At 48.1% G+C, this 24,293-nt stretch overlaps 1 protein-coding gene across 2 annotated transcripts in view; it reads right to left on the reverse strand.

Moving 5' to 3' along the window:
* The window catches only part of LOC127004408 (transcriptional enhancer factor TEF-1-like), a 136,858-nt gene that overhangs the window by 71,070 nt on the left and 41,495 nt on the right, over positions 1 to 24,293 (reverse strand). For both annotated transcript variants that reach the window (XM_050872068.1, XM_050872069.1), the window contains one exon: positions 20,897 to 21,027. In XM_050872068.1, the coding sequence (XP_050728025.1) occupies positions 20,897 to 21,027 (131 nt within the window). The remainder of the gene's footprint in view (positions 1 to 20,896; positions 21,028 to 24,293) is intronic.

Below are 24,293 nucleotides of genomic sequence, written 5' to 3' on the forward strand. Positions count from 1 at the left end.
TTGCATATCCTCCTCTTTATAACATGAACTAATGACTGTGCTGGGCTGGGATGGGGATTATTTCTTCCTATTGTATTTACTCCTCGTTATGATATGAACTAATTAGGTTGGCTGTGCTGGGCTGGGATGACTTCTCTCTCCTGCATGTCCTATTACCTGTGACTTCAACTCTGTACCGTAGCCCGCAACTAACTGATAACCTCCCACTACGACTACTCACCGAAACTGTTCTTTACTAATAGCAAGGATGGAGTGTCAGCTGAAATCACCCAGAGAGCGAGGCTTTACTCTCCTCCTCTTGTCTCCAGATCATGCATGCGTTCCTCTCAATGCCACAGCTTGCTCCGTGCTCTCTCTCACGCCCTCACTCCGCCACCGCCGGCTTTCATCTCCCTACGCAAGTTGACAGCTATCTGACATTAATGAAGGTGGTGCTGGTAGTGGTGGTGGTGATGATGGTAGTGGTGGTGGTGATGATTCTGGTGGTGGTGGTGATAGCTGTGGTACTCAGTGATGATGGTAGAAATGATTGTAGTAGTAGTAGTAGTAGTAGTAGTAGTAGTAGTAGTAGTAGTAGTAGTAGTAGCTGTTGTTGTTGTGTTATTAGTAAAAGGTTTTAATAATGATGATAATAGTAACAAGAACAACAAGAACAATAGCTACTACTACTACTACTACTACTACTACTACTACTATTACCACAACAACAACAATATTAATACAGTCACTTTCTTGTCGCTAAATTTCCCAATCTAACGGCATTGCATGATCTACAAATATTTGTTTATGATGTTTATTCACGATAAGGAGAATGTTGTGAATGTCTGAACAGATTTCCACCACTTAAAAGACAGATAAGACCAAACGGCGCAGTGGCTGACGAATAACGAACTGACTCACCCATCATGAGGCACGCTGAACTTTCCTAGAGTGATATCGACTCAGATTGCATCGTGTTTTGCTTTGTTTATTTTCCTTTTTGTGCATTTCCCGTTCGGTCTCAGGCGTGGTGGATGCAGGCGTACCGTCAACCAAAAGAGTAAGTCCATATTATCAAACTCTTCGAGACCTTAGTATACATCAATTTAACTCATTGACTGCGGATTTCCTACAAGAAGACATCACCAAGCCACAGGAATGGATCAAAAAAGTGGCTGCAACAATTCAATGAAGAAAAATGTAAAGTCCTGCACCTTGAGAGGGGATATCCAGTATACCAATACCACATGGGAAACACTCCACTATCCCCAACAGAGGCAGAAAAAGACCTGGGAGTGTATGTCATCAGGCTACCAGTGAAAGCCAAATTCGTTCAAATCGCAGCGGACGGGTTAAAAAGGCTCTCGCAGAGGTTGTAGGTGTTTCCATGGGTTGTTTCATGACCCTAGCGGTAGTTTTGGAAGACTTCTACGCCGTGAACGGGAAAACTCTCATGCCAACCCGACGTTTCTTCTCTGCGTCCTTTAAGAATAGTCGTAACAGGAGCCCGAAACGTTTCATAGTACGAGTCAAAATCCTACCCCCAGAATACCAAACAATATGAAACCAATCTAAAACACCAAACAATATGAAAAACGATCTAAAATATACGTTAGTTAGTTACCAGCATTCATTATCCCTTGTCATCGCTCAGTCTCTTAAATGGCCGATAATTTCAACACGTAAACTATGAAAACCGTCTAAAACATACGCCACTTACAGTTACCAGCATCCATTTTCCGTCTAGTCATCGCTCATTCTCTTTTCCATCGCTCATAAGGCGGACGATAATTTGGGGGTAAGTGAACGCAGGAAAAGCAAGATAAAGTTAGGTATGGCAAGCACGAAAGTTTATGTAAGATGATGTTCTCAGTCTGTACAGTGGGGGAGAGAGAGAGAGAGAGAGAGAGAGAGAGAGAGAGAGAGAGAGCGCAGAGCAGAGCTGACCTTCACACACACACACACACACACACACACACAGGGATGCCAAGCCAAGTCTTCCCTCAGCCAAACTTGTGTAAAAACTTCTGTCGTACTTTAAAAAAATGTTTGTTAGAGAAAAAAGGCAAAAAAAAGTAAGTCTGGTGACCACAAAGTTATAGATAAAAATAAATATAGAAGTGTAGGGAAGAGTACAACACACACACACACACACGTCTAAAAGGGTTCCTTCCAGCAATTATTCAAGGAGTCACAAAATTTCTCGGAACGAAACCGCAGAAAACAGTTCCAACGAAATGTGACTCACCCAGGCTTTCTCTCTCTCTCTCTCTCTCTCTCTCTCTCTCTGACTGTGTGTGTGTGTGTGTGTGTGTGTGTGTGTGTGTGTGTGTGTGTGTGTGTGTGTCGTTAATTAGGCACATGGCACTCGAGGTCACGGAGGTCAGGTGTTGAGTGGCAGTGTTATGAGGTGCGAGCTGGAGGTCAGGTGGAAGGTCAGCAATGAGAACATACATACACCATCCTCCGCCCCCCCCTACCTCTCCCCTCCCCCCACCCCCTCGCCTTGTCCCTGCTCCACTTTGTCCTGTTGCACCGCGTTGTGTTTCTCTCTTACACTTCACTCGTCTCTTCCGGCTGTGTCCTGCGTCCTCTCATGTTCTCCCGTTTCCGTTTCGTTTCTGCTCCCTGCATGTGTTCTGTTGCGCGCTCTACTGTTTGGGTTTGTTTCGTTCTCTTCCTTTCAATCACCGTTCCGTTCCGTTCATGTCACTCCCGTTCTGCTGTGTCCCGTTCTGTCTTCCTCGTTTCGTTCCGCCCTTTGCAGTTTCGTTTCTGTCCCGTTCCGTTCCTGTCACTCCCGTATTAGTCCGCCCCTCCTTTAGTTCCCTCCCTTCCTATCATATCGTTCCGTTGCCATACCATATCGCTCTTCTCTTTCGTTCCGTTTTGTCCCACTTTCTCCCTCATATCGTTCTGTTCCTTCCGCCTTTCCCGTTCTTTTTCCATTCTCATTCCATTTCAGCTCCATCTGCCTCTCTTCTTTTCTTTCCGTTCCATGCCTGTCCTGTCCCGTTCTGTTTCAATCCCTTCCCGTCCCCCAACCTGTCCTTCTCGTATGTGATTATTCCTGTCTGTCATCCCATCGCACCTTGCCCTTCTCTCACCCCCATTATCTTCCGTCCTGTCTAAATTGTACTACCTCAAATTCTCTCCTTCACTCCGCCACTCCTTCCCTTCCCGTTCTGTCCTGTCTCCCGTCCTTCTCCGTATACCCCTCAATACTTCCCTTTCTCTCGCAAACAATAACAACTTGAAAGAGAAAATAGTATAACAAGTAACAACAGAACAATAACTGAGATAACAACAAAAACAAATACAAGAACGAAAAAAAAATGCAATAGCCGTCAGTGTTGTCTGCTATTGTGTGTACGAGAGAGAGAGAGAGAGAGAGAGAGAGAGAGAGAGAGAGAGAGAGAGAGAGAGACTACGGTTCAGGGGGTCACGTCGGCCTGTCACGTCACGTCATGTCTCTCACCTGACCATGACACGACGACTACGCGCCCGTGACAACCTTTCTGGTGTCCTTTTGTGTCCCTTGGTGGGGGGGAGGGGGAGGGGGAGGGAGGGGAGGGGAGGGAGAGGGGGAGGATATCCGTGGGTGGAGGAAGAGGAGGACAAGGTGGTTAGGATTTTTTTTTTTTTTTTTTACAGCTAAGGAGACAGTTCAAGGGCGTAAAGAAAAATATAAAAAAAAGCCCGCTACTTACTGCTCCTGAATAGAGGTCAAAGGAGTGGCCAAAAAGCGAGGTCAATTTCGGGAGTTTTGTTATGTAATGTCAGTGTGGATATGAATTAAAAAAAAGAGATGGAGGAGGAGGAGGAGGAGGAGAAGGAGGAGGAAGGGAGATTACTAGCATGGAAGGGGACAGGAAGGACAGGGAGATGTTATGTAAGGTCAGTGAAGTGGAGAAAAGTATAGATATGGGAGATCGATTGAAAGAGAAAGGGATAAGAAGGAGGATCAGGAGGGGGCGGGAGAGCAGGATGGGAGATTATAAAAGAAGAGGCGTGAAGCTATGTAGAAGGAAGGAAGAGGGACAGAAGAGGGCTGGCAAGGGAGGTTACAGGAGGGAAAGGACGGGAGATAAAAAAAGATGGGGGATGACAGAATGGGGACAGTGAAGGTTAAGAGAGGTGAGAGGCGGAGGGACAGGACAGGAAGGGGGAGGAAGAGACTGCACAGGGATGGAGAAGAATAGGACAAGGTGGGGAGATGTTCCGAGGTCAGTGCGGAGAAGCTGGTATGCGTGGAGGAAAGAAAAAAAGAAGGAAAAGAAGGGAGATAAAAGGAAATGGAGGAGTTATAATGTGAGGTGTGAGCCTGCATGTGTGACCTGTGGAGGAGGGAAGGTTTAGGAAGGGGAGATAAGTGGAAGAAAAAACATGTGGAAGGGAAGAAAGAGCCGAGGGAGAGATGGAGAAGGAAGTGTAATGTGAAGAGTGAGATTACATATGAGGTGAACCGAAGATTTGGGAACAGGGGGGGGGGGAGGGGGGGGGGAGAGGGAGAGGGAAGAATGTATAGTTAAAAGCAGGAGCGAGATAACATTCTGCTGAGTAGTACGCGTGATATCGTAAAGAGGAGGGAGGAGGAGGAGGGAGGGAGGGAGGGGAGACAAAAGACAGGATGGAGAAGGGATAGACAGATAGATGTTGCGTTAGGTCAGTGTAGAGGAAAGTGAAAGGAGAAATGACGAGGAGTAGGAGGAGAAAGATTATGGGGGGATAGATTGACTGGATGTAGGGACTGTAAAGGGATGAAGGAAGGAGAAGTGTGTCAAAGAGAGATGAGGGAGAAAGGTTAGGTTAGGTTAGGACTCGTCTAGGGTTATGCGAGGTCAGGGAGGAAGGGAGAGAGAGAGGAAGGAGGCATGAAGTATAGGAAGGAGGGAGGATTACACTGGTGAGGAAGGTCAGGGAGGAAGGAGAGAGAGAGAAAAGAGACATGAAGTATAGGAAGGAGGGAGGATTACACTGGTGAGGAAGGTCAGGGAGGGAGAAGGGAGAGATAAAAGAGGCACGGAGTAAGGGAGGGAGGGAGGATTACATTGGTGAGGAAGGTCAGGGAGGGAGAAGGGAGAGATAAAAGAGGCACGGAGTAAGGGAGGGAGGGAGGATTACATTGGTGAGGAAGGTCAGGGAGGAAGGAGAGAGAGAAAAGGCATGAAGTATGGGAAGGATTATACATTGTTGAGGAAGGTCAGGGAGGGAGAAGGGAGAGAGAAAAGAGGCAAGGAGTAAGGGAGGGAGGAAGGATTACACAGGATGAGGGTGTGAAAAAATAATCCTGTTTATGAAAAGTCGCCTTGGAAAAAGAAAGAAAGAAGGAAAGAAAATGGTAGAAAATATGATGTTATGAAAGTAAGGTTAGGACGGAAAGGTGGAAGTGGAAGAAGAAAGATAACACGGAGAGAACAGATGAAAGGGAGGGACTGAAGAACATAAAGGGAGAAGGAAACATGGATAAAGAAAAGATAAGAAAGAAAGAAGAAAAGAAAAAGGTAGAAAATATGATGTTATGAAAGAAAGGTTAGGAGGGAAAGGTGAAAGAAGTGGAAGAATGAAAGATAACATGGAAAGAACAGATGAAAGGGAGAGGCTGAAAAACATAAAGGGAGAAGGAAATATGGAAAAAGAAAAGATGTTGGAAAAAGTGGAAAAATCATGAAGAAGGAAAGGAAAGGAAAGAATGGAAGTGGAAGAACATGAAGGGGGAAGGAAAGTTGGAAGATGAAGGGAGGGGAAGGGAAAATGGAGGAACAAAGGAATGAAAGATTGAAATTGATGAAGGAAGAGGAAGGGAAGATGAAGGAACAAAGGAATGAAAGATTAAAATTGATGAAGGAAGAGGAAGGGAAGATGAAGGAACAAAGGAATGAAAGATTAAAATTGATGAAGGAAGAGGAAGGGAAGATGAAGGAACAAAGGAATGAAAGATTGAAGTTGATGAAGGAAGAGGAAGGGAAGATGAAGGAACAAAGGAATGAAAGATTAAAATTGATGAAGGAAGAGGAAGGGAAGATGAAGGAACAAAGGAATGAAAGATTGAAGTTGATGAAGGAAGAGGAACGAAAGATGACGGAATATAAAGAAATGACTCAAGGAAGAACATAAAACAGTATAATGGAGGAGGGAAAGAAGATGGAAAAAGGAAATAAAAACGAAAAAAAAAAAAACAATCCCTCATTCTAACCATTTACCTTATCCACACTTCCCTTCCCTCGACCCTTACCACTCTTCCCTTCACTGTTTCTCCCTCATCCCATCCCTTACTAAACCCTGTCAACCTCCTCCTAGCACCTTCTCCAACACCTAACCCTGATTGCATACGATCCTACACAAAAATATACAGAAAAAAACAGCTGATCCATGGTAGAGGTGGAGGTGGTGGAGTGAAGGCGGAAGAAGTAGGAAGGTAAAGAAAGGAAGGAAGGAAGAAAGGAAGGAAAAATAATAATCACTCGTACAAATTAAAACAGGGTATGATAGAGGTGAGGTAAAATAAAGAGCAGGGGCAGAGATGGTGGTGAGTGGGAGGAAGTAGAGGAGGTAGACATAAGAAAGTTAAAGAAAGGAAGACAGGAAGGAAGAAAAGAAACACTCACTCATACAAAAAAAGAGATATGACAAAGAAAAGGCTAAATAAATAAAAAAAAGAAGAGAGGAAGGAAGAAAAGAAACACTCACTCATACAAAAAAAAAAAATATGACAGAGATAAGTCTGAATAAAAAAAAAAAACGGATACAGGAAAGGCGAAAGTGGGAGGGAGTGAAGGCGAAGGAGGGAGAAACAGAAAAAAAAAAAAAACCAGGAAGCAAGGGAAAGAAAGATAACACTCGTACACAGAAATACAAGGAGTTAAGACAGCTGATCCATTCCAGAGGCGGTGGTGGAGGAGGCGGTAGTGGTGGAGGTGGAAGTGGTGGCAGGGGGTGGATTATCTTTCAGCCTACGAAGCCCTACAGGTGGTGCCTCGTTCCGCGTATAGGGGTAAACACACACACACACACACACACACACACACACACAATGGCGACTGGCACACGGCTTACTGTTATTTATATTTTATGTGTGTGCGCGTTGAGGATTTCGAGGAAGAACTGGGTCTGTTAATAAGTGATGAGGCGCAGCGAAGGGGTGACTTAAGGAGCTGGAGTGGAGGGGTGAAGTGGAGGGGCGGGATAAGTGGAGTGTTATGATGGATGAATTATTATGAGCGAAGAGGAGGAGGAGGATGTGGAGGGTAGGATAGAGAGAAGTGGAGAGTGAAGTAACAAGGAAAAATATGAATGGAAAAGATTGAGGATGAGGAGGATGAAATGGAGGAGGTGGAGTAGGAAAAGAAGTGGAGCGAAGTGGTAATGATGGTGGTGGTGAAGGGGTGGAAGAGTTACGAAGACGAGGAGGATGTAGTATAGTGGTGGTAGTGCAGTGGAGGTGGAGGAGTGGAACGAAGTGGTGGAGGTGGAGGAGTGGAACGAAGTGGTGGAGGTGGAGGAGTGGAACGAAGTGGTGGAGGTGGTGGATGGAGTGGAGATGAAGGAAAAATGTACGTAAATGGAGAAAATATGAGGTGGATGAGAGGTGGAAAGGACTATATGTAAGCAGGTGGAAGGAAAAAAAAAGTGGAAACAACGTTATAAGGACAATACACACACACACACACACACACACACACACACACACACACACACACACACACACACACACACACACACACACCTCGGACCCTCCTCTTCACTTACAAACACTCACTCCTCTCAGACTCACTTCCTCTTCCTCTGTGTCAGCTCTCATTTTTCTTCTTCCATCAACAGGAGAAGAGGGATTTAAAGAGACAATGGCAGTGAACAGGTGTGAGAGGAGATGTGACGTGTGGGGGTGACGTAAGGGGGAGGCTGGGGAGTAGAGACAGTGGAATGTGGTGTAACAGTAACAATAGATTCGACGCGGTAATTGTATAGTGAGGAAAATAAAAGGACTATTACACTGGGCAAATTTTTCGTGGATCTTCAGTCAAACCACGATTTCCGCTGGCGTGGTTCTCCTATTTCCGCGGTTTTCTGACGAGTCCACGATCTTCCAAGGCTACGGTAGATTTCACCAAAGGACGACGGTATTACTCACCATCATCATCATCAGCAGTAACAAGAAACAAATGAGAACCACGCTAGCGGAAATCGTGGTTTGACTGAAGATCCACGGAAAATCTGCCCAGTGTAAAAGCCCCTAAACTTGTTCTCCTCCCCTTCCTCGATTCCCCAACAAGGAGCCGCAAGACGCAAGCCACTTAGATATTGATACAAATTCAGTCCCCATCATCGACTCGTGCATGAGAACTTTGCTACCGCCCCCTCCTCCTCCTCCTCCTCTGACCTTTACTTCCTCCCTCACAATCCCCCCATTCCCCTCCTCCCCTCTGACACAATCCCTCCTTCACCCTCCTCCTCAACAATTCCCCAACTTCGCCACCACCACCACCACCACCACCACCACAATTCGTGTTATATCCAACTGAAACGATTTTGAGTGGTTGGTCCGCGCACCCTCCTCCCTAACTACCCATATCTTCCCTTGCCTTGCCATCTACTCCCCTCCTTTACAAATAGCTAGGCGACCAATTTATCTGAACTTTAGCTCTTTCATAACCCACCTTTATTTACTCTTATCAGCTGCGTTTAATTCATACTTCGACATCTAGCTAAGGAAATACATCAATCCTTTCTGCCTGTACTTCCCTTCCTGTGTTCACTCTGACCTAGCCCCGTTCCATTCTTCCCTTCCTTTACTTCCTTTCCATTGTCCCCTCTTTTACTTCCTTATTTTACTCCCTTTCCTCTTGTTCCGTCCCTTCGTCTCTCCTTCCCTTCCTTTGCTTCCCTTTCCTTCTCTTCCTTTACTTCCATTCCTCTGCTGCCGTTCCTCTAGTCTCGTCCCTTCGTTCCCTTCTTCTGCCCCCCTTCCCCCCTCTATCTATCTCCAAACAGTTAAGCAATCATTCACGTAACTTCCTCCACTCCATCAATATTCCACGCGTCCACAACAGCGGCGCGCCATACAACCTCCTTTAGAACTTACCTCATATTACCCTTCCTCCTCCACCACCATCAACGTCCGTCCCACAACCTCCCATATATGCATCACCCCATACATATATACATAAATACGTACACGTGAGTCTCGGTGTCTCCATGCACGATAAGAGAAGAAGCAAGGCGGATTTTACCTGATCTCACCTGCTTTTTATTTACCTGCCTGCCTGTTCAAGCTTACCGTTCCCCCCCCCCCCTCTCTCTCTCTCTCTCCCTCTCCTTCAGCTTCGTATAAAAGTGTTTTATTGGGAAGATAAATATTTTGCTCTGAGTTTGACATGCCACGCTGGACAGTGAACATACATACAGACATACCTCTCTCTCTCTCGGTAAGGCCAATGCACGGGTTATCAGTACCTTAGGCAACGCTTCTGCCGCACCCAGTACACACACACACACACACACACACACGCACATACACACACACGGCCTAGTTTCCCGGCCGGTGGGTTCATGGATGACCTAATCTCTCCGGCCGGCAAGGTGTAACGGACTCAAAAGTGTACGGTAACTAATTTGTAGGTACGCCCAAGGTAGCAGCCAGGTGAGAGAGAGAGAGAGAGAGAGAGAGAGAGAGAGAGAGAGAGAGAGAGAGAGAGAGAGAGAGAGAGAGAGAGAGAGAAACTGGCCGTATTTCTGCTCCCAAAGTGCTTTACCGAAGTACTTGTGTTCCCACCACGGCCGGCTGGGTGTCACAGGCTGTTTGGGCGGCGAGGGCGATGGTGGGGAGGGAGGGAGGGAGGGAGGGAGAGGAGTAAGGGTGAGACGCTACGGTGGCCTCCTCTCTCACTCCCTCAACAGGTTACTGCCCTCCTCTGCCTCTCCCTCCTCCTCCTCCTCCTCTCTTCCTTACGCCCTCCTTTCCTTCGCTACTCCACACACTTTACTCCTCGTCCTCCCACTGGGCTCACCACCACCACCACCAACACACCCAGCAAAACACCACCACCTCTGCAAAACCACCACCATCAAACCAAATACACCTCTCGCCCCCTTGGCTCTGCACCGGCCACCACCTGAGACCAGCTGGCGCCTCGCGGGAGCCACCTGAAGGAGGGAGACACAAGGGTGGGTGGGAAGTGGGTCTGAGTTGGCTTGATCAATAAACTCACCTTGCGGCCGGAGTCTCCCACCCTCCCCTCGCTCCCAGGTAAACACTGGCCTCCTCACCTGACTCGCGCGCACACCTGCTCCCCGTTTGGCTCTCGTGTTCCCAGCCCGCGGTGAGAGTGAGACAGGTCAGTGGCATCCAAGGCATATGTGGGGGAAGATGTGGCGGGGTGCGGGCGTGGTGACAGGGGGAGGGGGCGATGAAATGAGGAAGGAAAGGAGGATGAGGGGGTGAGGGTTTGATGATAAGGGTAAATAAAGGAGAAGAGAGACTATGAAGGGGAAGGAAAGAATGGGCGGATGTGAGGGCGTGAAGGCAGGGGAGGGAAGGGAGTCAGAAGATGGGAGATGAGAAGGTTTGAGAGGAAGGAAAAGGATACGAGGATGAGGGGGTGAGGGTTTGATGACAAGAGTAAAAAGGGGAAAAGAGGGTGAAAAGGGGAAAGAGGGAAGGGGCGGGTGTGAGGGCGTGAAGGCAGGGGAGGAAAGAGAGTGAGGGGAAGGGAAGGGGATAAGGGGAACGTCGTGTGCGTGTACGTGAAGGGCGTCGCTGTGCTGCTGGAGGTGCGGGTGTGAAAAGAGAGAGAAGGGGGATGGAAAGGAAAAGAAGGGGAAGTAAGGGGAAAGAATAAATGGCCGAGGGAAGGAAGGGAAGGTGCAGAAATAAATGGCCAAGTGAAGAAAGGGAAGGTACGGGAGGGAAAGCATTAGGAGTGGGAGGGGAAGAGACAGGAGGGAAGGGGATGAGGAAGGGGAGGATCATGTAATACTGCACTAACATGAGATGGATGAAGATTCTCTCTCTTTCTCTCTCTCTCTCTCTCTCTCTCTCTCTCTCTCTCTCTCATGGTATATTTTGGCATACTTGCGTGCTGGGAACTCCTGTGAATCTGTGCGGGGAACCTCCACCCACCTGGTCATATTATATTTATCCGCGTGCTGGTGGTGGTGGTGGTGGAGGTGGAGGTGGTGGTGGTATTACGGTGAAGGGTTGAGAGGGCAAGGACAAGAGTGGTGGTGATGGAGGAATATTCAAGTTTATAATATTTCCTCACAGTGATTAACATAAGGGAAAATACCTGACGTTGTTGTTCTTGAAGACGATGCTAATGATGTTGTCGATGTTGTTGTTGTTGTTGAGATGGTGATGGACAGGTTGCTAATCATTCGAGTGGTGGTGATTTTTGGTGGTGTATTAGTAGTGGTGTCCCGGTGATGGTGGTGATGATCAAGACTGTGAGTGATGATGGTGGTGATGGTGGTGGTGGTGGTGGTAAGATAACAAAGTGCAGTGAAGGCGTTTGTGATACCTGATGTTCTTAAGGGTGTGTTGGTGGTACATGTTGAGTGGTGGTGGCGGCCTTGGTGGTGGTGGTGGTGGTGGTGGTGTTAGGGTTGTGGCGGTGAAGCCCTAAAGTGCCGTCTGAACCACATAAGAACACTTTTTCTCTATCCTCCTCCTCTTCTTCCTCCTCCTCCTCCTCCCCCCGTACAGCTGCAATACTCATCCACCCACTGACCTACCTCACTCCTCTTCGCTTCCCCCTCTCCTTCCCTCCCCTCTCTTCCCCTAGCCTGCTTAGCACTGCTACAGATGGCTGGGAAGATCAAAAAGATAAATGAGGAGGAGGAGGAGGAGGAGGAGGTGATGACATTAGCGGCCTCGTATGATATGCACCTCAGGGTCATGACCTCTTAAGATTTGTGTTGACCTCGATACAAAGGCGTAGGTCAACACACGCACACGCACACACACACACACACACACACACACACACACACAGCCGCAGGTCAACTTCACACACATGCAACTCCTCCTCCTCTGATGATAATAATAATAATAATAATAATAATAGCAACAACAACAACACCCCAAATGATCAACCCCAGGACACATGTTAAGAAGTTTTCCCGTTCTTTTTCTTCTCTCTCTCTTTCTCTTTCCTTTCCTGAGCCACGCAAGGAAAGCTCATCTTGAACGTGCGGATCAGAGGGACAGGCGATGAGGCTCCTTGATGCTGGACCACGGGAGGAAACGATACACGATAACCAAAGAACTTACAAACACATCTTTAATCCACCGTGGAGCAAAACGACCACCTGATTTCTTAAACGCCGCATCAGTCTTTACTAACAATAACGTGGCTGATTCGTCTTTTTTGGCACGTTTTTCTAGGTATGGTTAGTCAGTTGTTTTTTGTTGTTTTATTTATACTACTTTTTTATGTCTTTTGAGTAGCGGGCTTTTTTGGGTAGAGGGCTTTTTTGAGTAGAGGGCTTTTTTGGGTAGCAGGCTTTTTTGGGTAGCAGGCTTTTTTGAGTAGCGGGTTTTTTTTCATGTTTGTTTCCTTTTTTTATGCCCTTGAACTGACTCCTTTGCTGTAAAAAAACAAATAATAATAATAAAACAGGTCGACTTAACTCTGTGAAAATCCAACACTTCTAACTTACTCCGTCCCAAAAGTGGAAGTAAAATGCCAAACTAACCGCATAAATATACTAATGTGACGTTTAAAATAATCTAGCGGATGACTTGGTGAATGATGAATGACGAACCAACAGGCTTTTTGTATCATTTTTTGTTGTTGTTGTTGTTGTCGTGAAGCTTCCTCCTTTACTGAAATAGAATAATCTCCTTCCTCAACACGCAAACATAAGGGTAAACACACCATCACCTTTAACAACAAATTATCGTCTCTACTGCCACACACGACTATTATTCTTCACCAAACAACTTATATATGGCATAGGAAGTGTGGAGGACATGCATACAACCATTGACTGTGGCTAATAATATAATAATCCTCCTCTCGATTCTAAAACTGACTTGAAGAGAATCAGGTCAGTCATCACCTCTTTTGATTCTTTTTAGGAGCAGCGAGTAGCGGGCTTTTTTTTTATCATTGTTTCCTTTATTTTTGCCCTTGAGCTGTCTCCTTTGTTGTGAAAAAGAAGAAAAAAAATATAAAAACAGAACAGAACCTACCCAGTCACTCATCAAACCCAAGACCCAAACCAACCACTCATCCATCAGACCCAATCTAGTCAGCCTCATGGAGATAGAAAAGGATGAATTAGGATAGGTTAGGGTCAGGTCAGGTCAGGTCATGCCAGCATCCACACTCTCCTATCAGATCTAAGCCAGTCACTCATCCATCAAACCCAATCTAGCCAGACCCAAGGTGGTAGAAAAGGATGAATCATGTTGTTAGGTTAGGTTACGTTAGGTTAGGTCTGGTCAGCATCCACTCTCCTATAAGACCCAGGGAGTTACTCATCTAAACAAACCCAATCCAGGCAACCCCCTCCCCCCCTTAGACCCAAGCCAGTAACTCACCCAGACAAACACAAGCAAGCCACTCATCCATTAAACCCAAGCCAGTTACTCACCCAAACAAACACAAGCCAGTCACTCATCCATTAAACCCAAGCCAGTTACTCACTCAAACAAACACAAGCTATTAACCCAAGCCAGTTACTCATCCAAACAAACACCCAAACCAGTCACTCATCAGACCCAAGCCAATTACTCACCAAGATAGACCCCAACCAGTCACTCATCCAAGCACTCAGGCCAGCCCCCCCACCCCCACCCCTGCCATGCATCATCCCTACGCCTCTCAGACATTATGGTCGCGAGGCTCGTTGGTCTTGCTGGTTCTTGGTGACTGACCTTCAAGGCTTCTCTTTCTGCGTATCGGCTTCGTCACGACCATCACAACCACTACCACCATCACCACCATCATTATCACCACCACCACCACCACCATTATCACCACCACCACCACCACCACTAAGATGAAGACGAAGAGGAAGAGGAAGAAGAAGAAGAAGAAGAAGAAGAAGAAATAGTAGTAGTAGTAGTAGTAGTAGTAGTAGTAGTAGTAGTAGTAGTTGTTGTTGTTGTTGTTATTGTTGCTGTGGGTTGAGAAGGAGCAGGGTTGACGGGTATTATCATTATTTAATGTATATCTATTTATTCATTTATTTATTTCTATTTATTTATTTATTTATTCATTTTATTTATTTTGCCTTTCAGCCCAAGATCATCATCAGGGCACAGGAGAAAAATAGACCCTTGGCGTTGTCCTTGCTTTGAGAGCGTCGATGTTATGGCTTAGGAAAAGGGATGGGAAGGGGAGAGCAGTGAGGGGGGGCTGGGAGGGGAAGGCCAAGCAAAGGAAGGGAGAAGGAGGGAGCAACTTCTGGAGGGAAGGGGAGGAGTGCCAGGGGGAGGGCAGGGGAGAAAGCACTTGTATAAACTTAGGGAAGGCTAGCAGGGGATGGGCAGGGGAAGGGAGTGCTTGACAACTTAAGAGGGCTAGCAGGGAATGGGCAGGGGAAGGGAGTGCTTGACAACTTAAGAGGGCTAGCAGGGAACGGGCAGGGGAAGGGAGTGCTTGACAACTTAAGAGGGCTAGCAGGGAACGGGCAGGGGAAGGAAGTGCTTGACAACTTAGAGAGAGCTGGCAGGGAATGGACAGGGGAGGGAGGAGCGCGTGACTGAACTTAGCGTTAGGGAAGGGAACTTAGGGAAGGGTTGACAGAGGATGGGCAGAAAGAACACTTGAATGAACTTAGGAAGGGCTGACAGGGGTTGGGAAGAGGGAGGGAGTGCTTGTCTGAACTCAGGGAAGACTGGCAAGTACTGGGCAAGGGAGGAACAGTAAAAAGGAGCGCTTGACTGAGCTTGGGGCGAAGGTCAAGGAAGGGGATGAGACCTCTAGGGGAATGGAGACGGGGAGGGGAGGGCTGCGATTAGGAAAGGGGAAGGCGGGTGGAGAGGGAGGGAGGGAAGGGTAGTTGGATTAGGAGGAAGGACAGGGTTGGGTTCAAGACAGGGAGGAGGAAGAGGAGGAAGAGGGTGGGAGGGCTACGTGGCTCCCTTCCTCTGTCTTTTCGTTTATTTACAATTATTTTTAAGTCTCAATTACGAGATATTAAGGGGAGGGAAGACAGGGAGAAGGGAGGGAGAGGGAGAGGCGGAGGGAGAGTTGGATGACCTAAAATGACCGTTGACGTTAGAAGGATAAATAAAAATTGCACACCTTTTTTTTTTTTTTTTTTTTGCCTCACATTTTGTCGGAGAGAGAGAGAGAGAGAGAGAGAGAGAGAGAGAGAGAGAGAGAGAGAGAGAGAGAGAGAGAGAGAGAGAGAGAGAGAGAGGATCACGAACGCTCATAAAAAAATCCTACAAGCAATACAACAAAATAAAACACAAGCAAACTCTCTCTCTCTCTCTCTCTCTCTCTCTCTCTCTCTCTCTCTCTCTCTCTCTCTCTCTGCGTCACCGTGCCAGCCTGCAGATGCCCTCCTCAAGGTCCTGCGCCGCCCACCCTCTCATTTCTCTGTCAATACGCCCCTTCAGCTGGTGACCCTCTGGAGGACTGACGGGGAGGAGGGGGAGAGGGAGGGGAAGGGGGGGGAAGGAGGGAGGAGGGGATAAAGGGGAGAGAGGTGGGAAGGAAAGGAGAAAGCGTGGTAGAGGGTAGGAGGGAAAGGGGGAGAGGGAAGAAGAGGAAAGGAGAACGGGTAGGAGGGGAAACGGGGAGAGGGTAGGTGAGGAAAGGAGGAGGCGTGGCAAAGCGTAGGGGGGTAACGGGAGAAAGGGGAGGAAGGGAAAGGGTTGGGGGGAAGGACAAGGAGGGGAAAGAAGAGGGTATGAGGGGAAGGGAGGGAAAGGATAAGACGGAAAAGGGGGAAGGAAGAGGGGAGGACAAAAGGGGAAGAAGAACGGTGAAGGAAAGGTGTGAAAAGAAAGGTAGGGAGGAGAACACGGTAGGAAACGGGAGGAGTAGAGAGAGAGGAAAGAGAAGGGAGATATCAAGAAAAGACGAGGGAGGAAAGGTAGGGAAGGGAGAGAGAGAAGGAAGGGAGAAAGCGTGGAAGAAAGAGAAGGTGGAAATAAAGGATAGAAAGGGAAAGGGAAGGATGCAGATAATTGGAAAATAGAAGAAAAAAGGAATATGATACAAGGGGAGGAGCGGAGGACTGAGGGATGACGCAAAAAGAGGGGAAGAGGGAAGCGAACAGAGAATGAAGAAAAAAAGTAAAGGATGTCAGAGGGAGGGAATGGAAAGGAAGGAGGAGAGTAGGAAAAGAAGGGAGGGAGGGAGCAGGGAAGGCAAAAAGGGAAAAGACGGAAGAGATAGAGAAGAGAAGGAAAAGGATGAGAGATGGAAGGGAAGGGACGGGAGTTTAAAAAGAAAATGGATGGGAAAGGAAAGGAAAAGAGGATAAGGGAGAGTGAGAAAGTAAACAAACAAACAAAAAAAAATAAAGGAAGATATAACAGGAAGAGAAAGAAGGAAGATATCACAATAAAAATAAGAACAAATATAAATGAGAAAAGGGAGAGAAGAGGGGAGGAAAGAAAGAAGAAAGGGAGGGAGGGAAGGAAGGGATGGATGGCAAAGGGGAAGATATCAAAGAGAAGGGAAGGGAAGGGCGAAAAGGGGAAGGGTAGAGAGGAAAAAAATACATATGAGCGAAAGAGGGAAGAGGGAAAAACACAGAAAGGAGCAGAGAGAGAGAGAGAGAGAGAGAGAGAGAGAGAGAGAGAGAGAGAGAGAGAGAGAGTAATAGCATGTCAGTAGCGGAAGGTGAAATACGCAAATCTTGGACGAGAATGTTCAGGTTTATTGCATTAATTTCACTCCCCCTCCCCTCCCTCCCCCTCCCTCTCCCCCTTCTCCCTATCACTCTCCATCCCTACCTCCCGTCCCCGTATCTCCATTGCACCCTCTTACTTTGTCTCCCCCCACCCCCATCTCTCTCTCTCTCTCTCTCTCTCTCTCTCTCTCTCTCTCTCTCTCTCTTGCCCCTTCCTATCTTTATCCCTCTCTCCCTTCCCATAGTTTCAAGCCTCTTTTCGTTCCTCTCACTCCCTTTCCCTCATTCTACCTTTCTTCCTTCCTTTTCCCTCCTCTATGTCTCCTTCCTGGCTTAATTCCCGTCTTTCTCCCCTCTCTTCCCATTCCCCAGTTTCCATTCTCCTTACGTTCCTCTTACTCCCTTCCCCTCATTCCCTCCCTTTTCTATGCCTCCTTCCTGCCTTCGTTCCCCTCTTTCTTCCCTCCCTTCCCATTCCCTCCCTTTTCTATGCCTCCTTCCTGCCTTCATTCCCCTCTTTCTTCCCTCCCTTCCCATTCCCTCCCTTTTCTATGCCTCCTTCCTGCCTTCATTCCCCTCTTTCTTCCCTTCCTTCCCATTCCCTCCCTTTTCTATGCCTCCTTCCTGCCTTCATTCCCCTCTTTCTTCCCTCCCTTCCCATTCCCTCCCTTTTCTATGCCTCCTTCCTGCCTTCATTCCCCTCTTTCTTCCTCCCTTCCCATTCCCTTTATCTATGTCCAGCGCTCCCTCTCTCTCTTCATCCTTTCCCTCTAACAAGCCAACGGGACTCAGAACAGGGTAGAGAGGACTGGGAGATGAGGGTTATTCTGCATCACACAGACGCCCGAACAAGCCACACAGACACAAGGGGATGGTGATGGTGGTGGTAGTCACAAACACAAACAAACAAACAAACATCACACGACCCAACACACAACTTCACACACAGCCTCACAAAACACATACAAACACACCAGCTGCACCACTGTAGGCAAAACAAACACAAACACCCGAACGAAACATCACACGACCCAACTGTACCCTATGTAAACAAAACACATACAAACACCCCCATAAAATATCTGTAAACACAAAACAAACACCCCCAATGACACCTCGGTAAACAAACATTAACACCCCAACGGAACATCTGTAAACAAATAAACAAATAAAACCACCCCCAACGACACCTCTGTAAACAAAAAATAAAAAATAAACACCACAACAGCGGCGCATCTATAAATCAGGTGTTTCCCCCCCAAACCCAGGAGAGCAGAAGAGCATATGAAAAACAAAAACAAACAAACGTATACAAAAATAAATTCATAACCTAATAAAGAAGGACGAAAGCAAATATGTATGTAGGAAATATGCAGCTGAACGAATACATAAATACTTATAATATGCAAATTAGGAAAAAGTTGTTTCCAAAGATTTCCTTGTTCACTAGAGGCGTCTTTTATTTATTTAGAACACTGATTAGCTCTGGATCGCTGGCCCGAATCTGAATCTGATCTGGATTCGCTCTGTGTAAACAGAACGCAGAGCGACAGATTAAAACAAAGCACACACACACACACACACACACACACACACACACACACCGCTCCGGTAGCTCAATCGGTTAGAGCTTCGCGTTGCGAGCTTCACGGCCAAACAGGCGGCGGTTCGAGCCCCTCTCAGGCCGGATTCTTACCGTTGACTAGGAGTGGTTACTCTCCCCCCTTGAGCAAGGGGGATGGGGTGTGTGGTGTGTGAGGGCCTGGCAGTACCCAGAGAATGAGATCGACGATAATGAGCACTTGCTCACGTCGGTGTGGCCTGTACGGGTATATCTCCCACAATTCCGTTGTGTAATACTTCTATTTTACATCTTTACTGCCTACAAAACCATTTCTGGAACAAGCTGACCCAGAGGCGTGGTCCCTGTGTTGTTCTGGGACTCCCTAATGGCGAATGACTCACCTGCCTTTACTCCCTTAACACCCACCTCACCCACCTTTCCTCCCTTAAAACGCACCTCGCCCGCCCCTCATCCCCCCCTAAGACTCTACCCACCTTTCCTCCATAGACTCAATCCACCTTTCACCCAAGCACCTCGCCCCCCTTCCAAGCTCCCTTAAGACCCTACCCGCCTTTCAAGCCTCATCTCCCCCTCCCTCAGGACAGCAAGCCCCTGGGACCCCAATCCTTCCCTCAGCACCTCCACCCCTTCCTAAGTACCCTAATTCCTTCCTCAGTTTCCTCGTTTCCCTCCACACCAAGACCTTCATAACAGCGCCCACCGCATCCCCCAGGACCCCAGACTCTGACCTATACACACAAACCCTCCCTCCTCCCTAAGGGGCATCTCTTTCCTCAGTATCTTAAACCTAATTCATGGGTCAGAGGTGCTAATTTTTCCCATTGTAAATACCCGAAGCTTTCCATTAGCACTCATCACCTCCTTTAAGCCTCAAGTTCTGCCTTATACACACAAACCTTCATCTCCGCCCTCACGTGCTTTCTCTGGCGCCTAAACGGTTCCATTATGACCCTGTTGGCTTGGAGCTCTCATGTTTTTCCCTCCACTGGAACCTATATATAACACTCGCCTCCCTCAAGATTCAAGCTCTGCCTTATGAAAACACACACTAACATACTCTTTACAGCACCTTAATTAATCTTCCTTCATGTCCCCTCTTTTCTCCCTGCACTTGAACCTTTACATAACAATCATTTAGTCCCTCAAGACCCCAAGTTCAAAAAATTATCTCCAGTACGGTACATACATTATTCTATCATGATCCTAATTCTTGGGTTAGAACTCCCAAATTTTCTTCCTTCGCGATCCCAGCTCAGTCTATACAAAACGAACCCTCAGTCCTTTTCTTTCTCTTCCTTCAGTGCTTTATTTCTTCTTTGGATACCCTAAATCTTCCTTTGGGACCCATTTTATTCCTTCTAACATCCTTTCATCCCTTCAATAGCTCAGCGCCTCTCACGTCCCTCAGAAACACTCGTCCTGGACTCCACAATTCACAGCATCCTTCCCTTCCTTCAGTACCTATATACTTAAGTTCTCCCTTCGTGAAATCAACACAAGCCTTTTATAATAACCTCTTTCCCTCCTTTCAACACCACCTCAGTTCCTCCTTCGAGATCCTAATTTCCCTCACAGAACCTTCCTTTCTCCAGCCCCGCGGCTTTTCCCTCAGGACCCAAACTCTTCCCGGAAACCCGGCTCCCCTTCCTGCCCCTCAGAGCTTCCACCTTCCTCTAATGTCCAATCCGGCCTTGTTTATCTATTCATTTATTACTTGTGAAGGAAAGCTTGGGGAGGGAAGAGGTAAGTGAGGGAAACAGACAGGAAATTAAGAAAGAGTAGGAGGGTGTAAGTTAATGAGCGGTCCGCCTTGCCGTGTCCTGGTGTTTATTGTGTGCCGTCAGCCTTACCAACCCTCATAGTCAAGCCACTCGTAAAGCATCGCCATCATTAGCAATCATTTTAAGCTCACTACAAAGGGCTTTCCTAACGTTCTCCACCTCTCTGTTTGATGTTCGTGCACTCCATTTTGCTTCCACTCCTGTCCTCTGAATGCCAGCCTCACCAGTGTCCCATCATCTTCATTCGCCAAGCTCTAACCTCCTCTCCCCCTCGCCCCACCAATAACCCTTCCCATAGTCCAATTTCACTTCAAACTTCTTCCCTCTTCCTCGTTCCTCACAATGACCTGACCCAACGCAGGTTTCTTCATGTCTTCACCGGTAGGATCTGGAACAAGTCCTATGCTCCTCCTCCCACTCCCAAAGTCACCTTGGATATCCTCAAGTCCCCCATAAGCACCACCCGTTTCAGCGCCCCTGGGTACTCAACGTCAATGTCCTCCTAAAGCCACCTCGTATACCCTTAAGTCTCCCCTAAACATCACCCCCTTCGGCGCCCCTGGGTACTCAACGTCAATGTCCTCCTAAAGCCACCTCGTATACCCTTAAGTCTCCCCTAAACATCACCCCCTTCGGCGCCCCTGGGTACTCAAGTCCATGTCCTCCTAAATTTATCTCGTATACCCTAAAGTCCCGCCTAAGCATCACCCCCTCGACGCCCCTGAGTACTCACGTCCATGTCCTTGTGCGTGGTGGTGAGGGGCAGCGGCGCCAGGTGGACGGGCGGCACGGGCGGCACGGGCGTGGTCGGGGCCGACCCGCCCTGGGGCCACGCCGACGATATCTTGGCGCCTCCACACCACTCTGCAACAACACGAGACACACGTTAGGAGACACGCAAGGAAAAGCTGATACGCAACACAACACGTTAAGAAACACATCAGGAAGCGCCGACGTTCGAGTCTGAAACACGAGACATTATAAACATAAAGACGAAAGGAAACAATAACACTGGTACAAAACACAAGACACGATGAGAGACGCAGAGCACAACACACAACTCAGCACAACACAAGACACGTTACGAAACACATGTAGACGCCGCAACGCCGCACAAGAGAAGCACGATAAGAGACATCACAAGGAAGCACTCCCTGATTGATGTTTCAGCCCCTCAGCATCGTACTCCACACAGGCAACTACACACACACACTTCAACAACACTTCAGCAAAACATAAGACACTATAGTTAAAAAAATAGGCAAAAGAGGCACTGACTGATGACTAATGTTTTCATCCTGCAAGTACTTCATTCCACTCTGATACACAACACAACACTGAAACAAAAACACACATCCTTGCCATTGTTACTTGTGTTGCCACTGTGATGACTCAGCAATATCCACAATAAAAAATAAAAACACATCCTCCTCCACTTCATCCTCCTTCCGCTTATCTTTCTCCATTCCTTATTTTCTTTCCTCCACATCTACCTCCGCTGCCCTCCCCTCTCTCCCTCCTTCCTTTCCTCCATTTCTCTTTCCCTCCCTCCGATTGCCTGCCTCCTTGTATACATTTCTTCCTTCCTTTCTCCCCCTTCCCCCCTTCGGCTTGTCTACATTATTCTTCTTCGTTTATTCAGAGAAGCGATGACCGATGACTGATGTTGCCTCAGCCTAGAGCAATACCCTTCTCTACACCCCTCTACACGCGACTCGATCAAGTCCTCCCCATCAACACCGCTCCCGCCAACACCACAACACACCCACCGACACAAAATACTGCTCATAGTCCTCAACACAATATCCAGCGACAATCACCGCCACACACAGCAACACAATGCCCTGGACGGAAAATAACGCTCGCCGGTAATTATTGGCCAAACGCGGCAACACAATAGTATTGCGTAACGAACAACAACCGACCACATCCTATTACAGTGACACGCCACACCACCGACACCACACTGAGTCACCACCACCACCACCACCACTGTATCCTCCATCTTTCAACCACACCACTCACGCCCGTTATATCCACCACCACCACATCGTCACTCTCCCCTCCACTCAACCTTACCATCATCACCACCACCACCATCACATCAGGAGTCACTCACCACCGCTGCATCCTCCACCCTTCAACTTCACCACCACATCGTCACTCACCCCTCCACTCAACCTCACCAACTCATCATCAACACCACCACCATCATCACAGCACCACCCCTCAAACCCATCATCATTACACACACACACACACACACACACACACACAGCATCGGTCAGTTCCTCTTCTACACCATGCCAAGTAGAATCAACACAATAGAAGACTAACATACAGCCCGCACAGCCCAAGCCTCGTCTGTAGCCAAGCAACAACAAAGAGCAATGCGAGCGGGGGTAGCGGGGCGAGAGGCGAGGCGAGGAGAGGCACCCGTCCACCCATCCGTCCGTCCGTCCATCTGGCACACACCCGGCAACGCTGCATCGCGGATCTCGTCAACACGGTAACTTAACACCTGGAAATCTCGGGGGCCACACAACACCTTCCATGCTGACTGACCTTTGATTCTCTCTCTCTCTCTCTCTCTCTCTCTCTCTCTCTCTCTCTCTCTCTCTCTCTCTCTCTCTCTCTCTCTCTCTCTCTCTCTCGTACACCTCCCCCTCTCCCCACACACACTATATTTATCTTACGGAGAATCAGAGTCGAGGTGATTACATTTCTCTTTAAAAGGAAGTGGATATCCCCGCCGCTGTTCGAGGGCTTGCGGGGCGGCGGACGGGAAGCCCCACGAGGAAGCAGCGGCAGCGGGCGACCTCAAAACAAAGCCGAGGCGATCATCAACACCCAAGAGCATGCAAGCGTCATATCCGGTGGCCATTGAGCAGCGAGCACCTCAATAATTCTTCTCCTGGCGCGTCTCCAGGTGCGCGATGCTTCCCCCCTGGCCGGCCCGCGCGCGATACCCGACACGAAGGGAAAACAAACAGAATAATGCACCTCGGCAATATCCGTCCCACCTGCGCAGCTAACTCGAAGTGCAATGAAAACACACAGCAGTAAGAATGGTGGCGGGAGGGAAGCCGAGGGTGAGGAATACGAGGAGGAGGAGGAGGAGATGAGTAAGGGAGTGACGTAGAAGGGCAGAAGTTGAGGATCTGACAGACAGCACGGCGGAGATCTTCACATTCCCACCTGCGAGGATTATAAGTGCAAGGAAAACAAAAACAAAAGACTAACCAAGGGGAAGCTGAGGAGGATATGGCTCTCTTCACTTCAACCCTTTAGGATGGAAGTGTGTTTATATATTGCACTGTACACCTGAATTGAAATGACAGGTAAATACAGGGAAGAAGTGATAAGGTGACGTGGGGACGCTGTGAGATGATGGACAAGACGGGACAACACACGGGCGAGCGCTGGTAAGGCCTTTGAGCGCCAACACGACACCGGCGCGGATAATTGATTCTCAGGTGTTTATTATCACGTGTGTCGGCGGCTCCGTGTTCGTCCCTCCGGGCAAGGAAATAAAAACATTGCCCCCCGCCCACCCCCTCCCAGGCCAGCGTCGGTTATTAATAGTGTTGGTTTAATTAAGTATTGACTCCGTGTGTGTGTGTGTGTGTGTGTGTGTGTGTGTGTGTGTGTAACAGTAAGGCCAGCACGCGCGCGGTCTGCCGAGTTTTTGGAATTCCACTCACGAAGAATTTTGAGAACAGGACGAAAACTCTGAATGAATGAAAGATGTGAATGTGAGGATGGAAAGGAGAGGAAAAGTTGTTGTAAAAGATGATAGAAAGGATAAAGAGAGAGAGAGAGAGAGAGAGAGAGAGAGAGAGAGAGAGAGAGAGAGAGAGAGAGAGAGAGAGAGAGAGAGAGAGAGAGAGAGAGAGAGAGCACCTCCCTCCCGTATAACTCTTCCTTCTTCACTCTCTCCCCTCCCCCTACCCCTCCTCACCTGGCCGCTTCACACCTTATCAACACCCCCCCCACGTGCCTATCACCACCGCTGACTCACTGATAACACCTACGAGACTCCTCCAGCAGGGCGCCGTCACCAGGTGTGTGTCTTACCCCTCCTGCTGGTGGTGACGGTGATGGTGATGATAATTGGGGTGATGGTAGAG

Source organism: Eriocheir sinensis, chromosome 28 (genome assembly GCF_024679095.1).
Source record: "Eriocheir sinensis breed Jianghai 21 chromosome 28, ASM2467909v1, whole genome shotgun sequence".
In the NCBI taxonomy this organism is placed as follows: Eukaryota; Metazoa; Arthropoda; class Malacostraca; order Decapoda; family Varunidae; genus Eriocheir; species Eriocheir sinensis.